Genomic DNA, 21,474 nt, shown 5'->3' on the forward strand with positions numbered 1-21,474 from the left:
AGAGAGAGAGAGAGAGAGAGAGAGAGAGAGAGAGAGAGAGAGAGAGAACAGGTTTGCGGACGAGGTACAATCCTCCGCGAATTCGAAGGATACTTTAAGTTTAAGTTTAACGTACCCCGCGTACTTTGAACATTTTCGGAATCGTTTTACATAGAGAACAAGATTGAAAAAAGAACACGAAGGAAAACTTGACTTTTTCATTCGAACGATCATTTTACGATATTATTTTTAGACTCGTCACAAGCAAATCGCGGCGCTTCCGCAAAAGGCGGTCGAAACTGACCGAAACCGCGAGTAGGCGAACATCGACTCCGTGGAAGCGAACGACTTTTTCCCGGAAGAACACGGGGAAGAATTCTGTATAATGAGAAGGAATTGTGAGAAAGAACCCGAGGCGATCGAGGCACTTAACTGGTTGCAGTCTCGCTTTACGGCGAGTGATATATGGTTAATTCGCGAAACACCGGACACGCTGGCAATAACGTTTCGAGTACTCATTGACGACTAAAATGCAGACTATGGGCAATTACTATGGCGAGAGAGAACTGCGCGGAAAGGTGAAATATTATACCGATTTATGCCCACGGCCTTGGTAAAGATCTTGTAATAAGGATCAATGTACCCCACCGATAAAATACACCACTGCGAAGATAACACTTTCCAGCTGCGATTCATTTTCTCAGCTCGCTATTAACGACAATAAGTTCTATCCGTTAATCCGTTCCTCTTTGCCGTTCTATAATTGTGAATCGTTTCGTTGAAAGGTCGTGGGCTTTACAGGGTGCTCCAAACAGAGATGTCAAACGGTGCGAAATGTAAATGTAAAGCTTCCCGAAATATCACGAATTTTCAAACAAAACTACTCGCGATGTATCGTCTTTCTGAAAAATATCGTTTCAAAGTTTCCACTGGCATGCGAGAAATCGTATTATGAGCAACAGTAATATTTCACTCGTGTTAATAACAGCCGAGAAAATAAGAATTACACAGTACTTAAGCGAAAAGATTACGCGACACGCGCGCACACACTCGAATTGGAACGAATCGAGCATGGCGATTCGTTTCACTAATGATACTTTTATTGGGCCGATGAAAATGATGTATCCTCTTATTTGAATTTCGATGAGTAAATCAAAGCAGGAGGAGGAAAAGAACGACGACGACGACGACGTATTCGAGAGGATGGCCTGCCAATGCGGACCCCTACTTTGGCCAGGTAAAGGTAACAAATCACTTTTCAACGGCGGGAGATGGAACTACCGAGCACTGTTTTCTGAAAGGAGCCGGACTTGGTTCTCTCGCTCCCTGTGGGGAACCACTCGACGTGTCCCTACACACGATTCCTGACACAATGCGTCCGATCGCTTTACACTCAATGGGACGAGAATGCGCGAATCCCAAACAGAGCATAAAGCTAATAATGACGCGGCGGAAAGCACGCATGAAAGGAAAGAGTACTTCGCCTCGACGCGTTTACAAAAAGTACAAGCGCGGCTCGTTCACCGTGACAACAATTTTTGCGTCTCATTCGCTTATTTTCCCCCGGATTCGCAACGGTCGGGGACACGATTTTGCACGATCTCCGAAACGAACGCGCGCAATCCAAAGATAAAAGTACGCAACTCGCGCGAGACGCGTCGTGTTGACGATTATCGGCGTCTCGTATGGAGATTTTCAATTCCGCGAAAATCTGCGCGGTTCCGCGCGAAAGAACAATGCGTCCCGTGTATCGTCGGGTACGGACAAGCTCTCCCGTAGATTATAAATCGACGGAACAGAGAGGGGAGGGAAGAGGAACGGCTAGTTGCAAAATACTAGTGGAGGACTCGCGACAACTGGAATGCGAATGGGACCGGGATTCGCACAAAGGCATCGAGCAAACATTCTTTTTCGAGGTTTCATTCTTCGTGACAGAATCGTAGAAACGATGTGAGAACAGATGACGGTGAGGCAAGGTTTCACGGACGAATCGAACGGCAATACGGCAAAAGGGATAGAGAGAAAGAGGGAAAGGAAGAGCGAGCGAACGAGGGAGATCCATGGAACACGAGATGCGAGGGGGTGGGGTGCGCGAGGGAGAGCCCAGCGCGGGGTTCGGGGAACCCGCGAGAAGAAGAGAAAGGTAGCCGCGAAAGAGAAGGAGCGACAAAGAAATAAGAACGTGGTGGATGGAGGCTGCAGATGCTGAGGAGCCACTGTAAGGGCCCGGAGAGTGTACCTGTCTTGTTTTTATAGGCTTGCCAGAACGTCGGGCCCCGGCTACGGAGGACGACGACGACGACGACGAAGAAGAGAAGGTGTTCAAGGTAGGGGAAGGAAGGACGGTCGAGACGGGAGGCGCGGTGCAGCGCGGAGCGCGAAGAGTGGACAGGGTGGGCGGAGGGGCAAGGGTAGCGGTGCCAGTTCGGGCCTTACAACTTGCCAACCAGTCCTCGGAGAACCGTGGGTCTTACCGGAGCCGTATATACGTGTACAAACGCCCGTAACTTTTCGTGCTTGTCGGCTATTTTTCTCTTGGGGTGTACCGGTGTAATCTCGGGAGGTCCGTGAACCCGAACGCGCACGGTTTCTTTCGGTAGTGTAAATCGTCGTCGACGATCGAGATACCGTCTCGAGGATGAAATCTCCAGGATTGTAGGTCATAGCGGAAAGAATCGGTCAACTGGGATTCGAGCGAAACGTAGAATCGTTCCGATGAGAGCCGAGAGAAAGCTAAGAGGACACGAGTGACATGGACGACGTGAGGTAAAAGATCGGTGGGTCCGAGATTTAAATGGATCGTAGCCGGTTTCGCGACAGATAGGAAGTCGCGAGAGGAGTCCAAGATCGAGCGAGACGTTGATGGAAGATTGAGAGAACTGGCGGAAAAATGCGGGGCAGTCCTGCGTTCTTCGCCATATTACTGGGCACGATATTCGGTGTCCTCGGCGCGTCCCTCAGCAAGGCGTTAAGGTACAAAGCACCGGACGAGTGCAAGTGGGTCGCGACCGGCGATACCGAAGACGACGTCTCGTTGGTCTGTCGTCTGAGGACCATCAACAGCGAGCTGGAGAACACCAATTTTAGCGTGATTCAGCCGCAACATACCGTGCGCCTCAGGCTGGAATGCAGCGACGCGTTGTTCTACCAAAGCTCGCTGAGCGCCGGGAGCTTCAGACCGTTGGTCGAGTTGCGAGAGCTCGTGATAGAGTACTGTAAAATTGGCAATCTGTCGGACGACGCGTTCAAGGGGCTGAAAGAGTTGCGCAATCTAACAGTGAGGACCCACAACACCGATTGGTCGGCGATGGCGCTCGACGTGTCGGCAGGCGCATTCACAGACGAACTAAAGCAACTCGAGAAACTCGATATCGGAGAGAACAACATGTGGAGCATACCCGAGGGCGCTCTTTGCCCCTTGATTAATCTCGAGATTCTCAACTTGACGAGGAATCGGCTCAGAGAGGTCACGAGTTTCCGCTTCAACGGCGCTGCTAGATGCCTCTCGAATCTCAAGGAACTGGACTTGAGCAACAACAGCATCGAATCGTTGCCGACCGCCGCGTTCTCGGGACTCGCGAGGCTTCACAGCCTGGATCTGCGATGCAACGCCATCAGTTTCATGGCGGATCGCGCGTTCGAGGGCCTCACCTCGTTGGCCATCTTGAGGCTCACCGACAACCGACTCGCCAGCCTTCCGCCGGAACTGTTCAGCGACGCCAGGGATATCCAAGAGATTCATCTGAGGAATAATACGTTGAACGTGCTACCGCCCGGTTTGTTTAGTGAACTGTCGCAGTTGTTAGTGCTCGATTTGTCGCATAACGAGTTGACCGCCGAGTGGGTGAACGCGGCTACCTTTGGTGGTTTGGTACGTTTAGTGGTGCTGGATCTTTCCAACAACCGTATCGGTCGATTGGATCCGACGGTATTCCGCGACCTTTACAGTCTGCAGATCCTCCGACTGCAGGAAAATCTATTGGAGAGTCTTCCGGAGAACACGTTCTCCGCGCTCTTCAATCTGCACACGTTGCTGCTCAGCAATAATCTCCTAACCGTTATCGATGCCACCACCCTGAGCGGACTCTACGTACTGAATCTACTTTCGCTGGATAACAACCGTCTGCACACGATACATCCGGGCTCCCTGAGAAATGCCTCCTCCCTGCAAGAGTTCCACCTGAACCGTAACCAACTGCAGTCCGTCCCGGACGCGCTAAAAGCCACTCCCCTTCTGCGAACCCTCGACCTCGGTGAGAATCTCATTTCGGAGATACCGACCGGCACGTTCGACCACGTGGCGCAGCTTTACGGGCTTCGATTAACCGAAAATCATATCGGAAATCTCACGAAAGGCGTCTTTGATCGTATCAAGGAGCTGAAGATATTAAATCTCGCGATGAACCGCATACAGTACATCGAACCCGGCACGTTCGACGAGAACCTCAACCTACAAGCGATCCGACTGGACGGCAATCAACTGACGGACATCGCCGGCCTCTTCACCAATCTCTCGAACCTTGTCTGGCTGAATGTCAGCGACAACAAACTAAAATGGTTCGACTACGCGATGATACCGACCGGGTTGCAGTGGCTCGACATCCATTCGAACGAGATACGAGAACTGGGCAACTATTTCGAGATCGAGAGCCAGCTACAGTTGAGCACCTTCGACGCTAGCGAGAACAAGCTCACCGAGATCACCGGGAACGCGATACCGATGAGCGTGGAGTTGCTGTTCCTCAACGACAACCAGATCTCCAAGGTGCAGAGCTATTCGTTCTTCAAGAAGCCAAACTTGACGCGCGTCGATCTCAAGGGGAACCAGATTCGAAACTTGGAACCCTACGCGTTAAGAATAAGCGCGGTTCCGCCGGACAAACCTCTCCCGGAGTTCTACATCGGGGACAATCAATATCTGTGCGACTGTACGATGGAGTGGCTTCAACGGGTGAATAGACAGAACCAATCCCGAGTGCAACCACGCGTGATGGACCTAGAGAGCATCTACTGCGAGCTCCTCTACGACCGAGAGCACACGTTCGTTCCTCTGGTCGAGGCCTCGCACTCGCAGTTTCTCTGCAAGTACGATAGCCATTGTTTCGCTTTGTGCCATTGCTGCGACTTCGACGCCTGCGACTGCGAGATGACCTGCCCGCAGAACTGCACATGCTACCATGATCAATCGTGGTCGGCAAACGTGGTCGATTGCTCGAACGGCGGTTACGTTAACAAGCTGCCAGAACGGATCCCGATGGACGCGACGCGACTCTATTTAGACGGGAACGACCTGCGCGTCGTGTCCAGTCACGCGTTCATCGGACGCAAGAAGCTCAAAGTCTTGTTTCTCAATTCCTCCAACATCGAGATCGTGCAAAATCGATCGTTCAACGGGCTCCGAGACCTGGAGGATTTGCATCTCCAGGACAACAGGATCCGCGAGCTACGGGGCCACGAGTTCGAGGGACTGGACGCGCTCAAACAGCTGCACCTGCAACGGAACCGTATCTTCTCGATCGGCAACGACACCTTCTCGTCGTTGCGGTCGTTGCGCGTCCTCCGACTCGAGAACAATCGTCTGACTACGCTGGCCGTGTGGACGCTTCCCGGGTCCATCGAGATCGGTCTTTCCGGGAATCCGTGGTCCTGCGAGTGCGACTATTTGCAGAGTTACCGCGAGTGGATCCGCGAGCCGAACGTGAGAGTGACGGACGCGTCCGCGTTGCGTTGCGTGTACAACGTGACGGAGTTCGAGGCGTTCGGTGACGAAGTGTTCGCGGACAACGAGTTTGGTTTCTTCGTGGCGAGCAACGGCGATCGCGAGAAGAGCAACGACAGCGCGGTGTGCACGGGAGCGGCCAGCATCGACAACGACGCGCACCGTAACTACACGAAGACCATCATCGAAAAGCAGGCATTGCAGGATTACCTTCCTCTTCTAATCGCTACCCTGGTCGGTTCGCTGCTCGTCACTCTGCTCTGTATGCTGGCGTTCGTGTTTCGACAAGAGCTACGAGTATGGTTTCACTCGCGCTTCGGCGTCCGGATATTCTACAGAAATAACGAAGTTGATCGCGACGACAGGGACAAGCTATTCGACGCATTCGTCAGCTACAGCTCGAAGGACGAGGCGTTTGTGGCGGAAGAGCTCGCGCCGGTGCTCGAGATGGGCAATCCCTCGTACAAGCTGTGCCTGCACTATAGAGACTTTCCTGTAGGCAGCTTCATAGCGGACACCATCGTCCAAGCGGTCGAGTCTTCGCGGCGAACCATCATGGTCCTTTCGGAGAACTTCATTAAGTCCGAATGGTGCCGATTCGACTTCAAATCTGCGCACCATCAGGTGCTGAGAGATCGAAGGCGCAGGTTGATCCTGGTGCTGGTCGGTGACGTTCATCAGCGGGATCTCGACCCGGACATACGCCTGTATCTAAAGACCAACACCTACTTGCAATGGGGCGACAAGCTGTTTTGGGAGAAGCTGCGGTTCGCGCTACCCGATGTACCCAACAATCAGAGGACCACGCAGAGGACGAGACAGCCGCCGCCGGTCCGACGGCAACACAACAGGACGTCCAACGGATCCCGCACCGTCTCCGTGCACATATGAGACGGTGTTTTGTTCGTGTAGTTCTTTGCGCGATCACGGTTCTTATTCCGCGAGCCCTCGAAAGATTCGCTCGCGACTTCCGGTACAGTGCATTTCACTGCGGTGCAATACGTGGCATAGGTGCGACTAGAGTGTAAATACAGCGAGGATTTATATATATATATACATATACATATATACATATGTATGTTAACGAAAACGAAACGCGCGAATGAAAGAAAAGTGTGATGTAAATAGATAACGACGTAAAAGAGAAGTGATTCTATACACGTTTAAGGTGCTTCCTCGTGAAAATGGGATAATACGAGACTTAGCGTCCCGGTGTCTGCACAGTGCAGCGAGTCAGTGAGTTGTTAAATAGCTTAAAGTCGTTGTAAATACGTCTCCGTATTTCGTCTTCTAAGACTGTTCTCGGTGTCGATCGAGCTCACACGGTTAATTTAGGTATGAAGCAGTGCGTGGGAAATCTCGTCGTACGAGATGTGCCATGTGAATCGTTTACTTTTGCGCGCCATATCGTGAAAATATCCGTCGTCGTCGAACGACGCCACGGACTTCGAGGAATCGAACGATTCTCGGACGCTCGCGACGTCTACTCGGTGCTTGTTCGTTCCGCTTGTGAACGAGCGAACGATCGTGAATTGTCGGCCGTAAAACCGTTCGAAGCGATTCTGCGAGTTGGTCGAGACAACCCGAGAGAATTCCTCGCGCGAACGACCCGTAAATCCGCGAGACGATGGACGAACGTTTCTTCGCGATCGTGTTCGACTCGACGTCCGGTCGATACACCCGGTGGCTCTGCGCGAGCACGCTGACAGTGATACCACTTCCTAATCGTAGCTATCAATGTATATTTAATTGCACTTAGACCGGCTGACGGGCGAACTTCGTCCATGTACGCGGAGTTTGCGTCTCGCTGACGCAATGCTCCGACGCGAGCGCGACGATTTGTAAAGTATTATGCGTGCGTCTCTAATTCTTATTTATTTCATCCTGAACGTTTAGGAGACTTCGCGTGTACTCGCGAGCGATCGATGCGATTCCGTTCGGTTCGAGATCACCATGGGAAGTCTCCGTTTGAATTCGGCAGTCCGATTCTTCATTGCCGCCGAAATTTCCACTCGCAACAAACGAACGTTTCGTGGAATCTAGCGAAATTTCTGTGCCAGAGCTTTATATCTTGCCCTAGGAACGATGAATCAAACTCCACGTGCAATTAGTTTCCCTTAACTGCGACCGTCGAATTCAAAATGCGCGTCACGCAAGGAAACTAAAGTACCGCTATAAATAAATGAAAATATAATGTACAAACGTGAAACAATTTTCCTTTAAGCTTTCCTCGCAAGCGGCTCTCTCGTTTTTCAAACTATCCCGACAACGTGAAAGACATTATTAGAATAAAAATCTGTGACTGAACAATAAAATGCTCTATTTTTATGTTTTTAACACCTTCTACTTGTTTCTTTTGTTCGTCTTGCAACCCTGTCCACCGATACCTCGTTCGCGAAACTTGGCTCGTTTATACCGATCAGGGGTAAACGAAATTCTTGTCTACGTAAACACTTTCGACTAAACAACGTTCGAATCGAACGATATAAATTACAATTTAAGTTAAACGAGAAGAATAAGTTTTACGTCGAAGCAATTACCGTTCCATAAGCAAACGCGATGAAACGTCAACGTGTCTCCGTTAATCGAGGGAACCTTAAATATTAGCTTTCGTCGCGAAGAAACAAAGCTTTTACGGTGAATTTTCGATTTGGGGTTTAAAAGTGTGCAAACTTCCGCCGCCTCGGCGACTGCATTTCGGAGAGAATTTCAGTGCGAAACAATACCTTATGCTAATCGAGTCACGTCTGTTTGCATTGTCATCGCGTTCCGTTACCGTTACATCGACGGAATAAGTAATGCCTGCCTCATTGTAATAGAAATCTGATAGTTTCGTAAAAGACCGGCAGACAAGGCACGCTCACTCGGAGCCTTTGATCATTCTCGTTGCAGGAACAACGTTATATGCACGAGACGAAACCAAACTAGACGCTGACTTTCAATGGAACGCTCGCTACCGTTAATCGATTAAAAAGATTACATTACAAACAATTATTTACTAAATCCTATTAGAAAATGTGCATCCTCTAATTCTACCAAATACATACTCAAGGTAACGCGTTGAAAAGTAACGCAATTTCTCAGTAATTTACTATCGATATTCCTATTTTTCATCAATTTTATTCCCATCAGAATTTTTATATTTATCCGTTCACACAGGAGTAGACAATGTGGGAACTTTCATTATAAAAGAAATATTCCAAACGTTTCAAGGGAACCTATGGAATGAGTTTCATAACCGTGTCAATCCCTGATACATCTACCGCGTTCTTATTAGTCATCCTATTATACGAATAAAATTGTTCCCATCAGTGGTCAGTCAGAATGTCAGTGATTTAAAAGTCAGCGAGACCTGAACCTCGAGGAGTAATGTTCGTATCGATACGCAGGGGTGTAGCGATATCGGTGTGTCTATGATTGCGTTCGTAATCGGCGCGTAATCGGCGCACGGCAATTGCAACGATGCGCAAGAGATACGACGCAAAGCGCAGCGGCAGCCGCGATATTATGAATAACGCAAATATGTGTCACGGACCGGTGTACAATCGCGATTACGTGAATTATGGAAGAACCGTAAGTCCCGCCTAGCCCTGCATGGCGCAACGGCGAACGCGTTTTGCGGTTTGCTTAATGGCATTCGGTGTTCGCATTGTGCGCCGGTCATTTTCAGTAATAATTGCGATCGTGGTTTTCTAAGGTCTGAGTTACATTTCAAGCTTGGTAGCGCGGCGTCGAGAGGCATTACTGGTAATCGATGAGTCCTATCGGTACGTGCTAGTCTCGCTAGCTCGGTGAGAAAGTGCATCCGAGATTCATTATTTCGTATGGGATTTCTTCATTTAATAGAATCCCTTCCTGGGCTCTAACTTTCTATACGAACGTGTCGCATCTCTGAGAAAAGAAATAAGCTTCGGGTAGGCAAATATTTGCGAGCCACGGTATATATACACTGTTCAAAATAATTACAGAATAGCTCAGGTTGTGCAATCTTTGCTCAAACAAATGACCCTTCGTTTGTTCCTCTGCGAAGGTATCGTCGTATTTGGAAAGTCGCTTGAAACCTTCGCGGAAGATATTTCATTGAATACGTAACATTTGCGCTCGAGAATAACCCACGGTCGTGACTTTGTTAATTACTCGCCAAGCAGTGCAGCTGTCATCGATCAAAACTCAAGCAGCGGAAACTCAACAGTTAAGATCAAAGGAACGGAGTCTAGTAAATTCTGCTTTTGATTAATTATGCCCGATGAATTGGAGAACGAGGTTACTTATTTGAGAAGTATTAGAAATTAATGCGGTGATGGATGGTGTGCTTCGAAATCAATGGAGAAAACATATTGATTCGATGATTTCGACTACATTCGTCAGCAGAATAAAACGATAAATTTATATAAAAAGTTCAGTCTATAATCGATCGCCGTTACATACCTGACGAAACCGTGTACCATCCGTTTATTCAAATGGAATTATTCTTTGAAACACTTTGCCTTTCTCATATACTGGAGACTTTCTCACCGATCCAGCGAACACACACGGCGAATACTTTACATACGGGTACAGCGTTGAACTATGAAAATATGAATTGCAAATCTCGCGGATAAATTCGAGCTGGAATGATCGAGCGTGTATCTCGAGTCGATCGTTAGAATGTATTCGTTCGATTCAATTACTAATCTTATCGGAGTATTATTAAGCGTTTATGGTATACGCTAGACGTCCGGGAGAAAATAGCACATCGGTCGTTCCTCGAGCCGGAAAGAGATGACCGAGGAGGAGAGACGGCCGCGCTGGTACGCGTCGTCGCGCGAGTAACGAGTCCGTATTCTTTCCACGGTCCGATCCTGTTCTGCCACTTTTGTAATTAACAAGCCCTTAACAACGTATCACGAGCGAAACACCGCCTTGGCGTCGTCGTTCCAAGCTTCGCCGTCGAAAGCCTCCCTCGGTCTACGTCCAAGTTATAATTTACCGAAGCGATAAAAATTCGCGATATCGCAACCTGCCTCGCGACTACTGTGCGAAAGAATCGAGAATCGAGAAACAACCGCGCGATCTAAATGGAGCGCTGCGGCCGATCGTGTAGATCGAGTCGAAGGCAAAACCACGCGCAACGGAGGCTGATACGAGCAGCACGCGCTCGTGAAAAATCTGCTCAACGAGCAAAACATGATTAAGAACATGTACTGTCGAGGGTGGAGCCAAGGCAAAAGGGTGCGATTGACGTTTCGTTGAATATTCAGTTGGAAGCAATGGCAACCGACGCAAAAATGCGACTGCTGCGAGAAGGCCGACGACTTTCCGATCGCCGCCCTCTAACTTCAACGTCTATAAGATGCTAAATCTATTCGTGTATTCAAGAAAACAAGACAAATTTTCCGTATAGCTGTAATAGATATGCCATTTGGCTCTCCAAAGGTAGCGATTCCAAGTAATTCCATTTACAATTCGGCTTTTAGTAAGCATCCCTGTAAGATCTTTATCAACGTAACTAAATGTATTACGCGAGGCTTTCTCTTACGCAGTGACTATCGAATTTGGCTAGATCGAAGTAGTCGGAGAACCTGATTAGCTAAAACGGTGAAACAGTCGTTCGGGAAACGTGAGATTCGTGTTCGAATCCCGATTCCCAAGAAGAGGCGGGTGGTGGTCATTGAACGCGCTCGTGCAGGCGCAAACGTGGCAAGAACAGTTGGAAATGAGCGCGAAGCTTATTAAACAGTCAGAAGAAGAGAGACGTCAAACGAGGAAACCGAAAAAAGGGACGCAATAGTCGTAAAGCCGGCAACCTGTGTATTAGAATCTTCTGGGGGAGGGGGGAAAAAACTAACAAATGCAAAGAACGAAGGGTTGTGAAAGGAGAGAACGAGCACGTAAGGATATCCGCGGCAGACCACGACGAAGAAGCGAACGGCAGAGAATAAACCGTAATGGCGAAGCATAAAGCTAAAAGATCGTGGCGTAGAAAACAATGAATTAGGCGCGATAAAATACGAGCAGCAGAGGGTCCAGCCGCTTATTCTTCGAATATTTCTTTGGTCGGAGTGCTCCTTCGTTTAGCAGCTCGCTAACTCGTTCGCGCAGTAGTTAAGCAGCATCGAAGAATGCAGCTCGCATGCCTGCCAACCTTCTCCCCCGTCTAGTAGCGGCTAGTGGCCCGATGCTTTATGCAGTATAACGGAATTTCTGTTTGCGCTATCTGCCGGCAACGGCACACGCGACTTCTGCTCCGCCGTTGGCGAGGCCATGTTAGGAAAAGGCCGATTGTGATTCGTGGCTCAGATTAAGACCAATGAGCGGAAGGCATCGTTAGTCGAAATCGCGGTGCATCGATGCATTCTAGAGATAGGTTTTGCCCCTTTTCGCCGTAGCAAACCGCGGATTCGTGGCTGGGCTTTTGTAACCGGGTCGATTAGAACCCCGAGACACGTACTGTTTGGCCAGGAACAGTTTCGCGGGATATGTGCTTTCGCCGTTTGCTCGCTTACTTTTGCCAAGCGTCATAGCTCTGTTACATCTGTACTTCGCATTCTTTTCCAACACGGCATTCTTTCGTAAAGAAAGAAGAGTGTACATAGACCGATAACAAGTGCCTATCGTACGAAAGGAGCTGCTTCGATAGAATTTTGGGAATTCTGAACCGTAAGCGAAGGTATGACATAAAAATAAAATTCATAGCGAGTCCCCTTTGAATGGGAATAGATGAATAACAGATGAACGTCTAAAGAAACGTTAATAATTACGATATAATTTTTTAATACACCTGAAGAAGTGTTCATTTGCAAGTGTTCAGTTTCAATGAGCAATAAAATGTATGAATTTCAGATGATTACGGTTATTCATTTCCTAGGAATGCGAGATTAAGAAAAGGTTGTTACGTGAAATACATCAAGTTTCGATACCCTCTCGAAATTTACGAGTATTCCCCCGTTCACGATACGCTCAAGAAATAATTCTCGCTCAGAAACAATTCAACCGGGCGAACCTTCGGTCGAAAAACCATATCTTCAATTACAAGCGACATCGGCACGTGAACTTTATATTCGCGTGTACAACTGCGTGTACGCGAATGTTGCCGCGTAGTTTAGTTATCGCGATTGAGAATTTAGTGTCCGGCTCGCATTGTCTCGTGGAGCGAATGCATATTTCACACGTGCGCTATCCTTGCACTGGCCGCCGTCGTGTAGTCGCTGCGGCTTGCTGATTATGCGAGCGGCACAGTCGGTTACACCGCAATGCCCTCTTGCATATACATCGTCGCGATGGCGAGGACCGGTGCACCGCTACAAGTAACATCATAATAACTCGCAGAAATCATTTCGAGCCTTCGCAAAAGGAACTTTCAAATGTCCGCCGAGTAGTACCGTTGACGTCAATTCCAACAAGTCGCGAAGATCCTCGGGGTCTTATTAATCGCGAGCCTTGCAATCTACCAGTTCCGTGGAAAAACGGAGAAACAAGAAGAGCAGTGAATTTTTCTTACACGGCGAAAAACTACGTATTTGAACAGAATCAACTTCCACGAAAGATGGAAACCTTACTAAAGTTACTCGAGATCAACGAAGATTATACCAAAGACGAGTTTGCTTGGGAAAGATAGGTTCATTCGTTCGAAAGGATCGCGAATAGAGATTATCGGATCGATTCAAATATTCGACAAGTATTCGAGTACTACGAACGAACTTATACAACCGTCCGATGATTTCGTAAGACGACTCGTTTGAAAGCCGACAAGTAAATCGACTTTTAACGAACCGAGATAAATGTTCGATAATTCGATTTATTAAGGGTGCATTGCGAGCGTCGGGCAAACATTATTATACAGACGGAGGTGGATCTGCTTGTCCGCGCGAGACTGACACGACCGGAAGGAACATTGCGAGGAGCGACCAACGTCTCGATCGATTACAAAGCAGTTTCGCGGAACATTGAATCGGATCCAACCTTCGTCGGTTCGAGAGGTCGAAAATGCAAGTTGCAGGGGACCGGTGACTTTAATCAACTCTTTTGCAAGCGCAACTCCTTCGAACGAATCGCGGGGCGTGTCGGACCATTCCGCTTCTCTCTTTCTCTCCTACGAGGCTGTAAGCTGGCCTCCGAGACTTCGCTCATAATAATACCATGGGACCCCGTTGACACGCCTCGTTGCTGGTTAAAGCCTCGATAACAGAGCAATGGGCTTCAACGTTCTTTTCGACCACGTACGCATCCGCTCGTTAAGCGTGCTTATCAACCAACAACTCGTAATGGGCGTTCGAAACCCATCCACGGTTTGAATTAATCAGTCAAAATTACTCGCACGGTAGATCTTCGTGTGTTCGCGAAATTTTATTCCAAGCTGAACATGGGGAACGGAAATCGACTCGTGTTGCAGATTCGAGTGATGTTCATGCGTCGTGGATGGGTATGATTGAGTGCGAATGGCAACCGGTTGAGACCAGCGCCGAGTAGAATTTAATCGAAGATTACACGATTAGCAAATCACTGTCTCAGACTTCAAACACTACCGGTTGAAAAATATTGGAACAGAAAAGTAATTTGGTTCGGGACAGCTAACGGCACAGGGCTGACGGAAGTCAGACCATCCGACAACCTCGCTGTAAACCATGTAACTAGAAGAAACGAGCGCGACAGTTAAAAAAGGAACAAACCCAGGAATCAAAGTTAACTAAGAAAACAAAAGAAGAGCGAAGTAGAAAACATCGTATGCTCGGCTAGTTACAGCTCGAACTTCGAAGTAAAAGAATACAAACATCTCTGGTATCCAATCACTGTCATAGGAAAACCTAGTGCCCGAAACAAGAGCGAAACTCCGCACAAAAAGATAGACACGCGATGCAACTAAACGAGGCAAGCAAACATCTGCCGGCGCGGAAAGCGCGCGCAGCTGCGAGCGATCGAAATCCTCCAAGCGCGGTGCAACGAAAAAGTGATATGGAAATTTTTGGAAGACATTGCACGGGCTTATCTGTTATCGCGGGGCCAATGAAATTTATCGAAAACGGCGCACTCGGTTGCGTATGCAACGCTCTAGCGACGCTCGTTCCGGCTGCATAATTCCAGGTTCGCGCGTAAAGCGGGAATTAAGTTACACATTGATCGAGATAAGTAGAACTCCGGTGAATGATTAATACACGCGTTTACGCGCGGTGAATTTATCGGCGCGCGTCGTTGTCGGGCATTCCTTGGCCGTAATTCTCGTGCAAGTTCACGGTTCGTAAGGACGAGCAGGGCGCGCGCCGAGGAGCGATCACGGCCGGGCCGAGCAATTTTCTGACCGGTGCGTGCTCGGTCACGGAAAAGAAAAAGGGACAAAACGGACGATCACGAACCGAGCATAAAGATGCTCACACACGGTCAGGATTGTTCCCCGATATCGAGCATCGGTGTACTTTCGATTTTGCGAATACAATTTTTATATAGTTTAAGAGATCAATCCATTTTGCTGAGATCAGTATCGAGACTATTTTCATAACTTTTTTGTGTTTCTCAATATTTTCGCATTTTTATTCAAACTTCTCGGTGGATAAATATCCTGTCCAAATCTGCTTGGCGAGGTATGTTTGAACGTACCCGCAAGGCAAATTCGGAATTTTTCGACATTTAGAACTCGATTATATACAGTCAGTCCTATAAGTATTCGTACCTTCTATGTCTATTGAACGAATTTGTCTAAATTGAACGATAGGCTCGACGTTTATTATTAATAAAAGAATAAACATATAAATATAATTTCTTCGATAATATGCATCGTGTGTGGTTACCTTAAGGAGCATCGAAGCTGAACGAATAAAGACGTGACACGAGATAACCAGAGACATTACAGTAAATCCAGGAACTCGATTAAATTGTTACAATTATTACAGATAACGTTTCGTCGGTCTTAACGCGCCTGCAAGTTCTTCCCTCGCGACACAAAGAATTTTGCCTCCACATCGGCAAAAATTACAACTCGTTACCGGTACTTATTTCCCGTATATTCCAGACGGCCGTCCACCCCTCTATTTATCCACGCAAAGAATTTTCAATTAGCGATTAAGAAGCATTCGTGCCTCGGAAACTATTGCCGCCGCGTTCCCAGCGATCCACCGAAAACGAGCGACCGAGCCGGCGTTTCCGAACTCGATCCTTTATCTATTAACTTATCGCCACTCGAATCTCACCGCTTCCCCTTTACGCCATATATGTCATCGAGCTAGACCGTCGAATACCGATCGAGCCGATCCTCGCGGAGCCCGGTAGCATCCACAGCCGAGCGCGGTTCGACAGAGGAACACCCCGCTTCGCGAGTAGCCAGGTATTCCGTCCTCTTGCATGTTCCCATGTAGCGGTGGGATCAACGCCGGATCGTCTTCGAAGCCTTCGATCTTCGAGTCTCAAATTCCCGAATCTTTGAATTCATTTATTTCTACACGTACGCACAGTGTCGAAGGGTCGTTGATAGTTTCAATGTCGAATGATATACGAAGGGATACGAAGCTGTCCAGACTCGAACGTTACGAATCTCTTTCAAAAAAGAGATTCGAATACCCATCGCTACTCGCATGCCTCGGTTAGTCGGTCGGTTGCCCGGTTGCTTGGCTCCGGGCACCAAAGGCGTGGTGGGGACGGTTAGCGCCCGTCCACCTTCCTTCCAACGGGGTATGACAAGAAACGTGCTCTCAGTCTTATATGCCCTCGAGTTTTCGTCCTGCTCCGAGACCGTTGTCCTCGCCGTTGCCGCGGAAAGCCAAGCAGAGTCGAGCCGAGCCGAGTGACCGGAGTCGACTCGTGTGCTGCTATCGTCCTTAAGGCCGGTTTACAGTCGCATAAGCCGCGACGGTAATTAAACGACCCCACTTAAGGCTAATGCACGAGGACGCGCGATCCCTCCCTTTCCACGATTCCCGGCGTCGCGTATTTTTTAATTAAATACCGCGCCCCTAACCCCTTCCGAATGGGCAGATAATTAATTTTATAGGCCGACGATCGAAAGGGACTCGCCGACTCCGAAGAAGCAAACGACAGGATTACGAACAAATTGTGTTGCGGAACGAACAACGCTCGTTATCGGAATTACTTGCCAAGCTTGACACGGCTTGCTCTATAAAAGTGTGTAATTGATTTAAACTTCAGTTTCGACATTGAATCCATGCATCGGTTTTAATACTGTTTGCAGTATCTCTCAACTCTCGTATCTGTTAGGACCTGCTGGTCATCCTATAGCTCGAGTACCTCGGGATCGCTAAACCCGTACCGTAGCTGCGTATGCGCATGCTACAGTCCCTGAGGGAGGAATTACGTGCCAATTAAAATCTAATCGCGATACAAAATGAACGATACTACTTGTAGAAGGTCCAAAGCCGTCTAGATCGGAGCGATGATCGTAGACGAAAGCGCTCCGATCCTCGAAGGGTCAATATTCCTTGGTATTCAGCGGGAAAAAGGCAACGCTCCTCCGAGTCGAAGGCGCGCGCGAAACACAGAACAGACAAGCGCAACAAAGACACTTTTCGAGGCCGAGGTGAATAATACAGTCGGATAGCGGTGCATATTTCAAAGGGGGCAGGAACTTCTTAATAACACGAAGAAACGAATCAATCCGGCCCAGCGACGATACGTGCATAATGCAATTCCCTGACTTGCATTTCTTTCGCAGTAAGCAACGGGGAGAGTGCACGCGGGTAGCTCGAACGAACGTCGATATCCAATGTAAAGGAATAATTCAGCGGACCGCGTTTCTACCTTGCCCGGGATCTCGAGTTCTCCTCGCTCGGATCCCCTCGGCCGTTCCTGCCGCCCGAACTTTTCTTTCTCGAGCAGCTTGTCTCCGGGCTAATACCATTCGCTCGACGATATCGAGAAAAAGTATTCTTGCCGGAGCACGCTCGTGGCTGCTCCAGCGACGAGGACAGCCTCTTCCTGAACCGCGCCGCCCAGGAAAAACCGTATCACCGACGAGTTCTGTTCGCGGAAGAAGCGAAACACCGGAAAGTACAAGAACGACCCCAGAAGACGAAGAAAAAGAGGCAGCCACGGCGGTAGGGAAAGAAATGGAAACGCGAGATCGCCCCTGGTGACGACATATCGGGACGGAACATCTTTTCCAGTTTCTGGAATACTCGAGATCGCGAAGAGACGGTTGGCGGCCAGGATTCAAAGACTTACACGTGGTTGGACATGTAAAATAGTTGTAGACCTTTAGAAATTAATTCTAGTAGAACTACGTGTACGAGACTATCGGACTCGTTACGAACACAAAACAGTTTTTACCCGACCAAGTCTCGAATCCGTGCGTTTTTTGCACGTGTTCGATGCATTCTGGCGAAGTGTAGCGAAAGGGCCGTGGGTAACACGGTGCCTATCGCATGCCAAATGACGCATTAAATGCAAATGCCGACACGGAAGAAGTCGTACGTCGTTTATAAGACTCCAATCTTCTGATTTATGAACAAAAAATTGCTTCGACTTTTTATTTTCAAAGTTCCACCTCGGTGTAACCCCTTGGGCGAGAGAAGGTACCGAGAAAAAGATTGGTAGGGCGAAGAGTAAAGACAGAGACAAGGAGAGGGACAGCCATGGTTACACGAACGGCAAGAAGAGCCCGGTGTGTATCCGGTATTTGAGCCGAAGGTGTTGCGTGCAACTTAACAAGCTAACGACGAGCCGTGCGAGTGCGATTTTCTTTCCTATCAACCTCAATCTACTTCTCCCGCTCTTTCTCTCTCCCTCACGCCCGCGCATTCGTGCCCTTTTCTGTCTTCCCACCCTTTTTCGACGTTTCCGTTTCTCTCGATCTCGTTCGGCATCCGATCGTCTCGTCTCTCTCCGTGACCGCGCTTCTCACCCTTCTCGTTCCTCGCGTAATTCTCGCCGTGCGCGTCTCTGCTTCTCGTTCCCTTCGCCGCGCGCTCTTTTATGCATTCGCGTAGCCTTTACGAGGTAAAAAGTTCGCGACGACGAGGATGCCATCGCGGCTACCGTTTTACGGCACGGTGAGCCTGTCAGTGCGAGTATGCTAGATTAACTCAGGACTCGCTAATAGGCCGCATTACCGAGCCCATCGCGCGTGGTCCGAGTTTCTCACAAACGAAGACTGAATTATTCAGGATCGTGTTGTCTCGCTGATCCCTATGACCGCGCGATCATCGAGGATAACCGATGGCTGGCTGGCATGACTCCACGACACGGTGGTATCGGAACGAAAGGAATCGCGACGATTTCGTCAAAACCGCCTCGAGCTACGATTACTCGCTCGACACGGTGCTATTGGCGAACCGCCGCCACGGGTTGGAATTCTTCGGAACTTGATTTCGATTAATTATCCGTCGAACACGAGGTTGGCTACCCCTTAATCGTAAATTATTCTTCCGCGATGCGTGTTTCGTTGCCTCGTTGGCACACCAGCTGGGAAAAACTTCTTCCGCTTGCTGTGTTGGCATTCACCGTGTAACGCGAAATTACCTGTACACGTGTTGGTGCTATTCTTTGGTGTTCGCGAAGGCAGCCGAGCGGCCCGACCGAGCAGAGTATGACACTATTCGAAGAAAATCTCGTTTAGAATTCGCTGCACCGGACGATCGTTGCGATCGTTTAACGAGTTATATGAAACTTAGAACGCTCGAACACGCCGCGTAGCTTGGACGTAGGCTAAAATTTCAACACTAACTATCGCTGCCTATAGAAAGTGGTAAAATAGTATTCTGATAATAGGATTGGACGTTGAATTGACTATTGTATACCTACGCTATCGCTATGCCCAATTTAAATTATTCTGTATCATAACTAAATTGCGTAGAAAATTATGTCATCGAAAGAGAAGGAGTATTACACGTAGATTGTTCAAGAAAGTTTCTTGCGATCTACGTGCAGTGATAAATTTACGAAGAATAACCTCCTCCTCTGCATCCTGTAAAATGAATTCGTTCGACCACCGAATGGGCCAAAACGCAAGCATACACCGGGGTCGTACCCCTTCGAAAATCGTCGTGCGATACGTATCGCTTATGAGTAATCGTAGAGTGGCGAATGCTCGGATTATGAATGAGTTTCCGTTCACTGGTACTTGTAACTATACATCAACGAGTTAATTACGCAAACGAAATGTGTATTATACGAATGTCAACGATCCACGTGTATACGCGCATCGACCTATCCTTCCTCCAACCCAAGAATCAAGGTCTGCCTCGCGACTCTCGCGTTACGTACCTCGACAACCAGAGATTCTCAATTTTCAGGGGCCCCGTCCTTGTAAACGCAACTTCCAAAATCCATAATAATAAAATTCTTGTCTAGATAACGATAGAATCAAACTTGCAACGCGTTGCTCGGTACAAATTACAATTGCACGGTCAACATCATGGCACGAGGAAGCTTTTTCGAGCTCGCGTTTAACACCACGACGCGGAAGGAAGCGTATCTCCTAGGAAAGCGACTATTAGGAACCGCCTAAATCAATCGAAAGCGTTATCCAGGAATACACTTAGCGCGCGAAGAAAAATCGCGGTAGTAATTCAACGCGATAGCCCGAACGCGCAGTACGTTTCCTCGACCTGTGGTAAACGCGAGGCTAACACACGCGACGCGCAAACAAATCCAGGCAACCTGTCGTTCCTGGATTTCGCAGCGATAAGGCGGTAGGGGCTGCCTCGAACCACGAACAGCTGCCCCGTGGCTTCGAGCAAACAGCTGAGCACCGCTGGCCGCGAACTCGGGAGAATATGGGCGCTCGACGGTGGGAATACACGTGCACAACGATGCTGCACGAAAATTCATATCCAGCGTGGCAGGCGAGCAGCGTATAAAGGCGAGCCACGACCGTCGAAATGTATTTGCGCATACATTTTTTCCTTCGCGGTTATACAATCCAAGAAGTTACCGCCGCTTCATCTCGCCCCCACTTCCCCGTTCGCGGCGCGTCCTGGCCGAAAAAAGGGGATCGTTGCAGCTTGAAATAAACGTACGAGCCTTCAAATACATTATCGAGCGAATTCTTGTTTATGGCATTCCAGAAGGTGGGACAACGCGGATATCATTTACTTCGCGCCAGGCCGGATACGTGCCTCCGTCGAAATAAACGCGCCGGAGAGGAGCACCGGAGAAATTTGTTCCCGGGGCCGTACGGGTCGAGAGGAATCGGGGAACCCGCGTCGTGAATAATAAGCGCGCGATATTATTACGAGCGACAAATAAACATTTGCGAAACGCGACTTCGATATTTCACGGTAAGGTCGGGGGTATGCGCCGCCGGCGGCGCGTTAAGCCCGCGCGTACTTTAACGCCGCGGATTCGAACGCGACTCGTGACTAGATCCGCATCTTTAGAGCTCTTAATACGCGTGACGGTCCCCGTTCTTGCCGTCGCGCTCCACAATGCTGACCGTTCCTCTCGCGGTATACCGTTACATTTTACGGGAAACGATATCTCGTTCGACGCGGCATCGAAGACCATCCGACGCCACTTTCAGATCATGGGAAACCGCTGGATAGGAATTATTGGTGTATTTCCATTCAGGTGCGCGATGTATTCAATATCGAAGATTGGCAAAATTCTATTCGAATAATAGGTACGCTCTTCGTTCGTCGTCTATATATTCCTGATTATTCCTGTTTATTCGATCGAAAAGTTCGATTTCGGTTTGTTTGTTGCGGGATGTTTAATTTCATATATTCCTGAGTGATAACTTTTGCGAAAATTGGCACGGTCACATGCCTCCTCGCTATATAGTCTAAACGATCATTTTTGTTACACCACCAACGAACAAAAGTTTTTGCGTTTTATTCCCTGTTCGAAATTGCTGT

At 48.6% G+C, this 21,474-nt stretch overlaps 2 protein-coding genes across 2 annotated transcripts in view; one reads left to right on the forward strand and one right to left on the reverse strand.

The window, feature by feature from the left end:
- Window positions 1-21,474, reverse strand: part of LOC128876485 (lysine-specific histone demethylase 1A) — a 101,722-nt gene that overhangs the window by 47,946 nt on the left and 32,302 nt on the right. The window lies entirely within an intron of this gene.
- On the forward strand, window positions 2,804-7,925 carry LOC128876483 (toll-like receptor Tollo). Its single transcript, XM_054122904.1, has one exon. The coding sequence runs from the start codon at window positions 2,870-2,872 to the stop codon at window positions 6,587-6,589; it is 3,720 nt and encodes a 1,239-aa protein (XP_053978879.1). The 5' UTR covers window positions 2,804-2,869; the 3' UTR covers window positions 6,590-7,925.

This window comes from Hylaeus volcanicus, chromosome 5 (assembly GCF_026283585.1).
Source record: "Hylaeus volcanicus isolate JK05 chromosome 5, UHH_iyHylVolc1.0_haploid, whole genome shotgun sequence".
Classification (NCBI taxonomy): domain Eukaryota; kingdom Metazoa; phylum Arthropoda; class Insecta; order Hymenoptera; family Colletidae; genus Hylaeus; species Hylaeus volcanicus.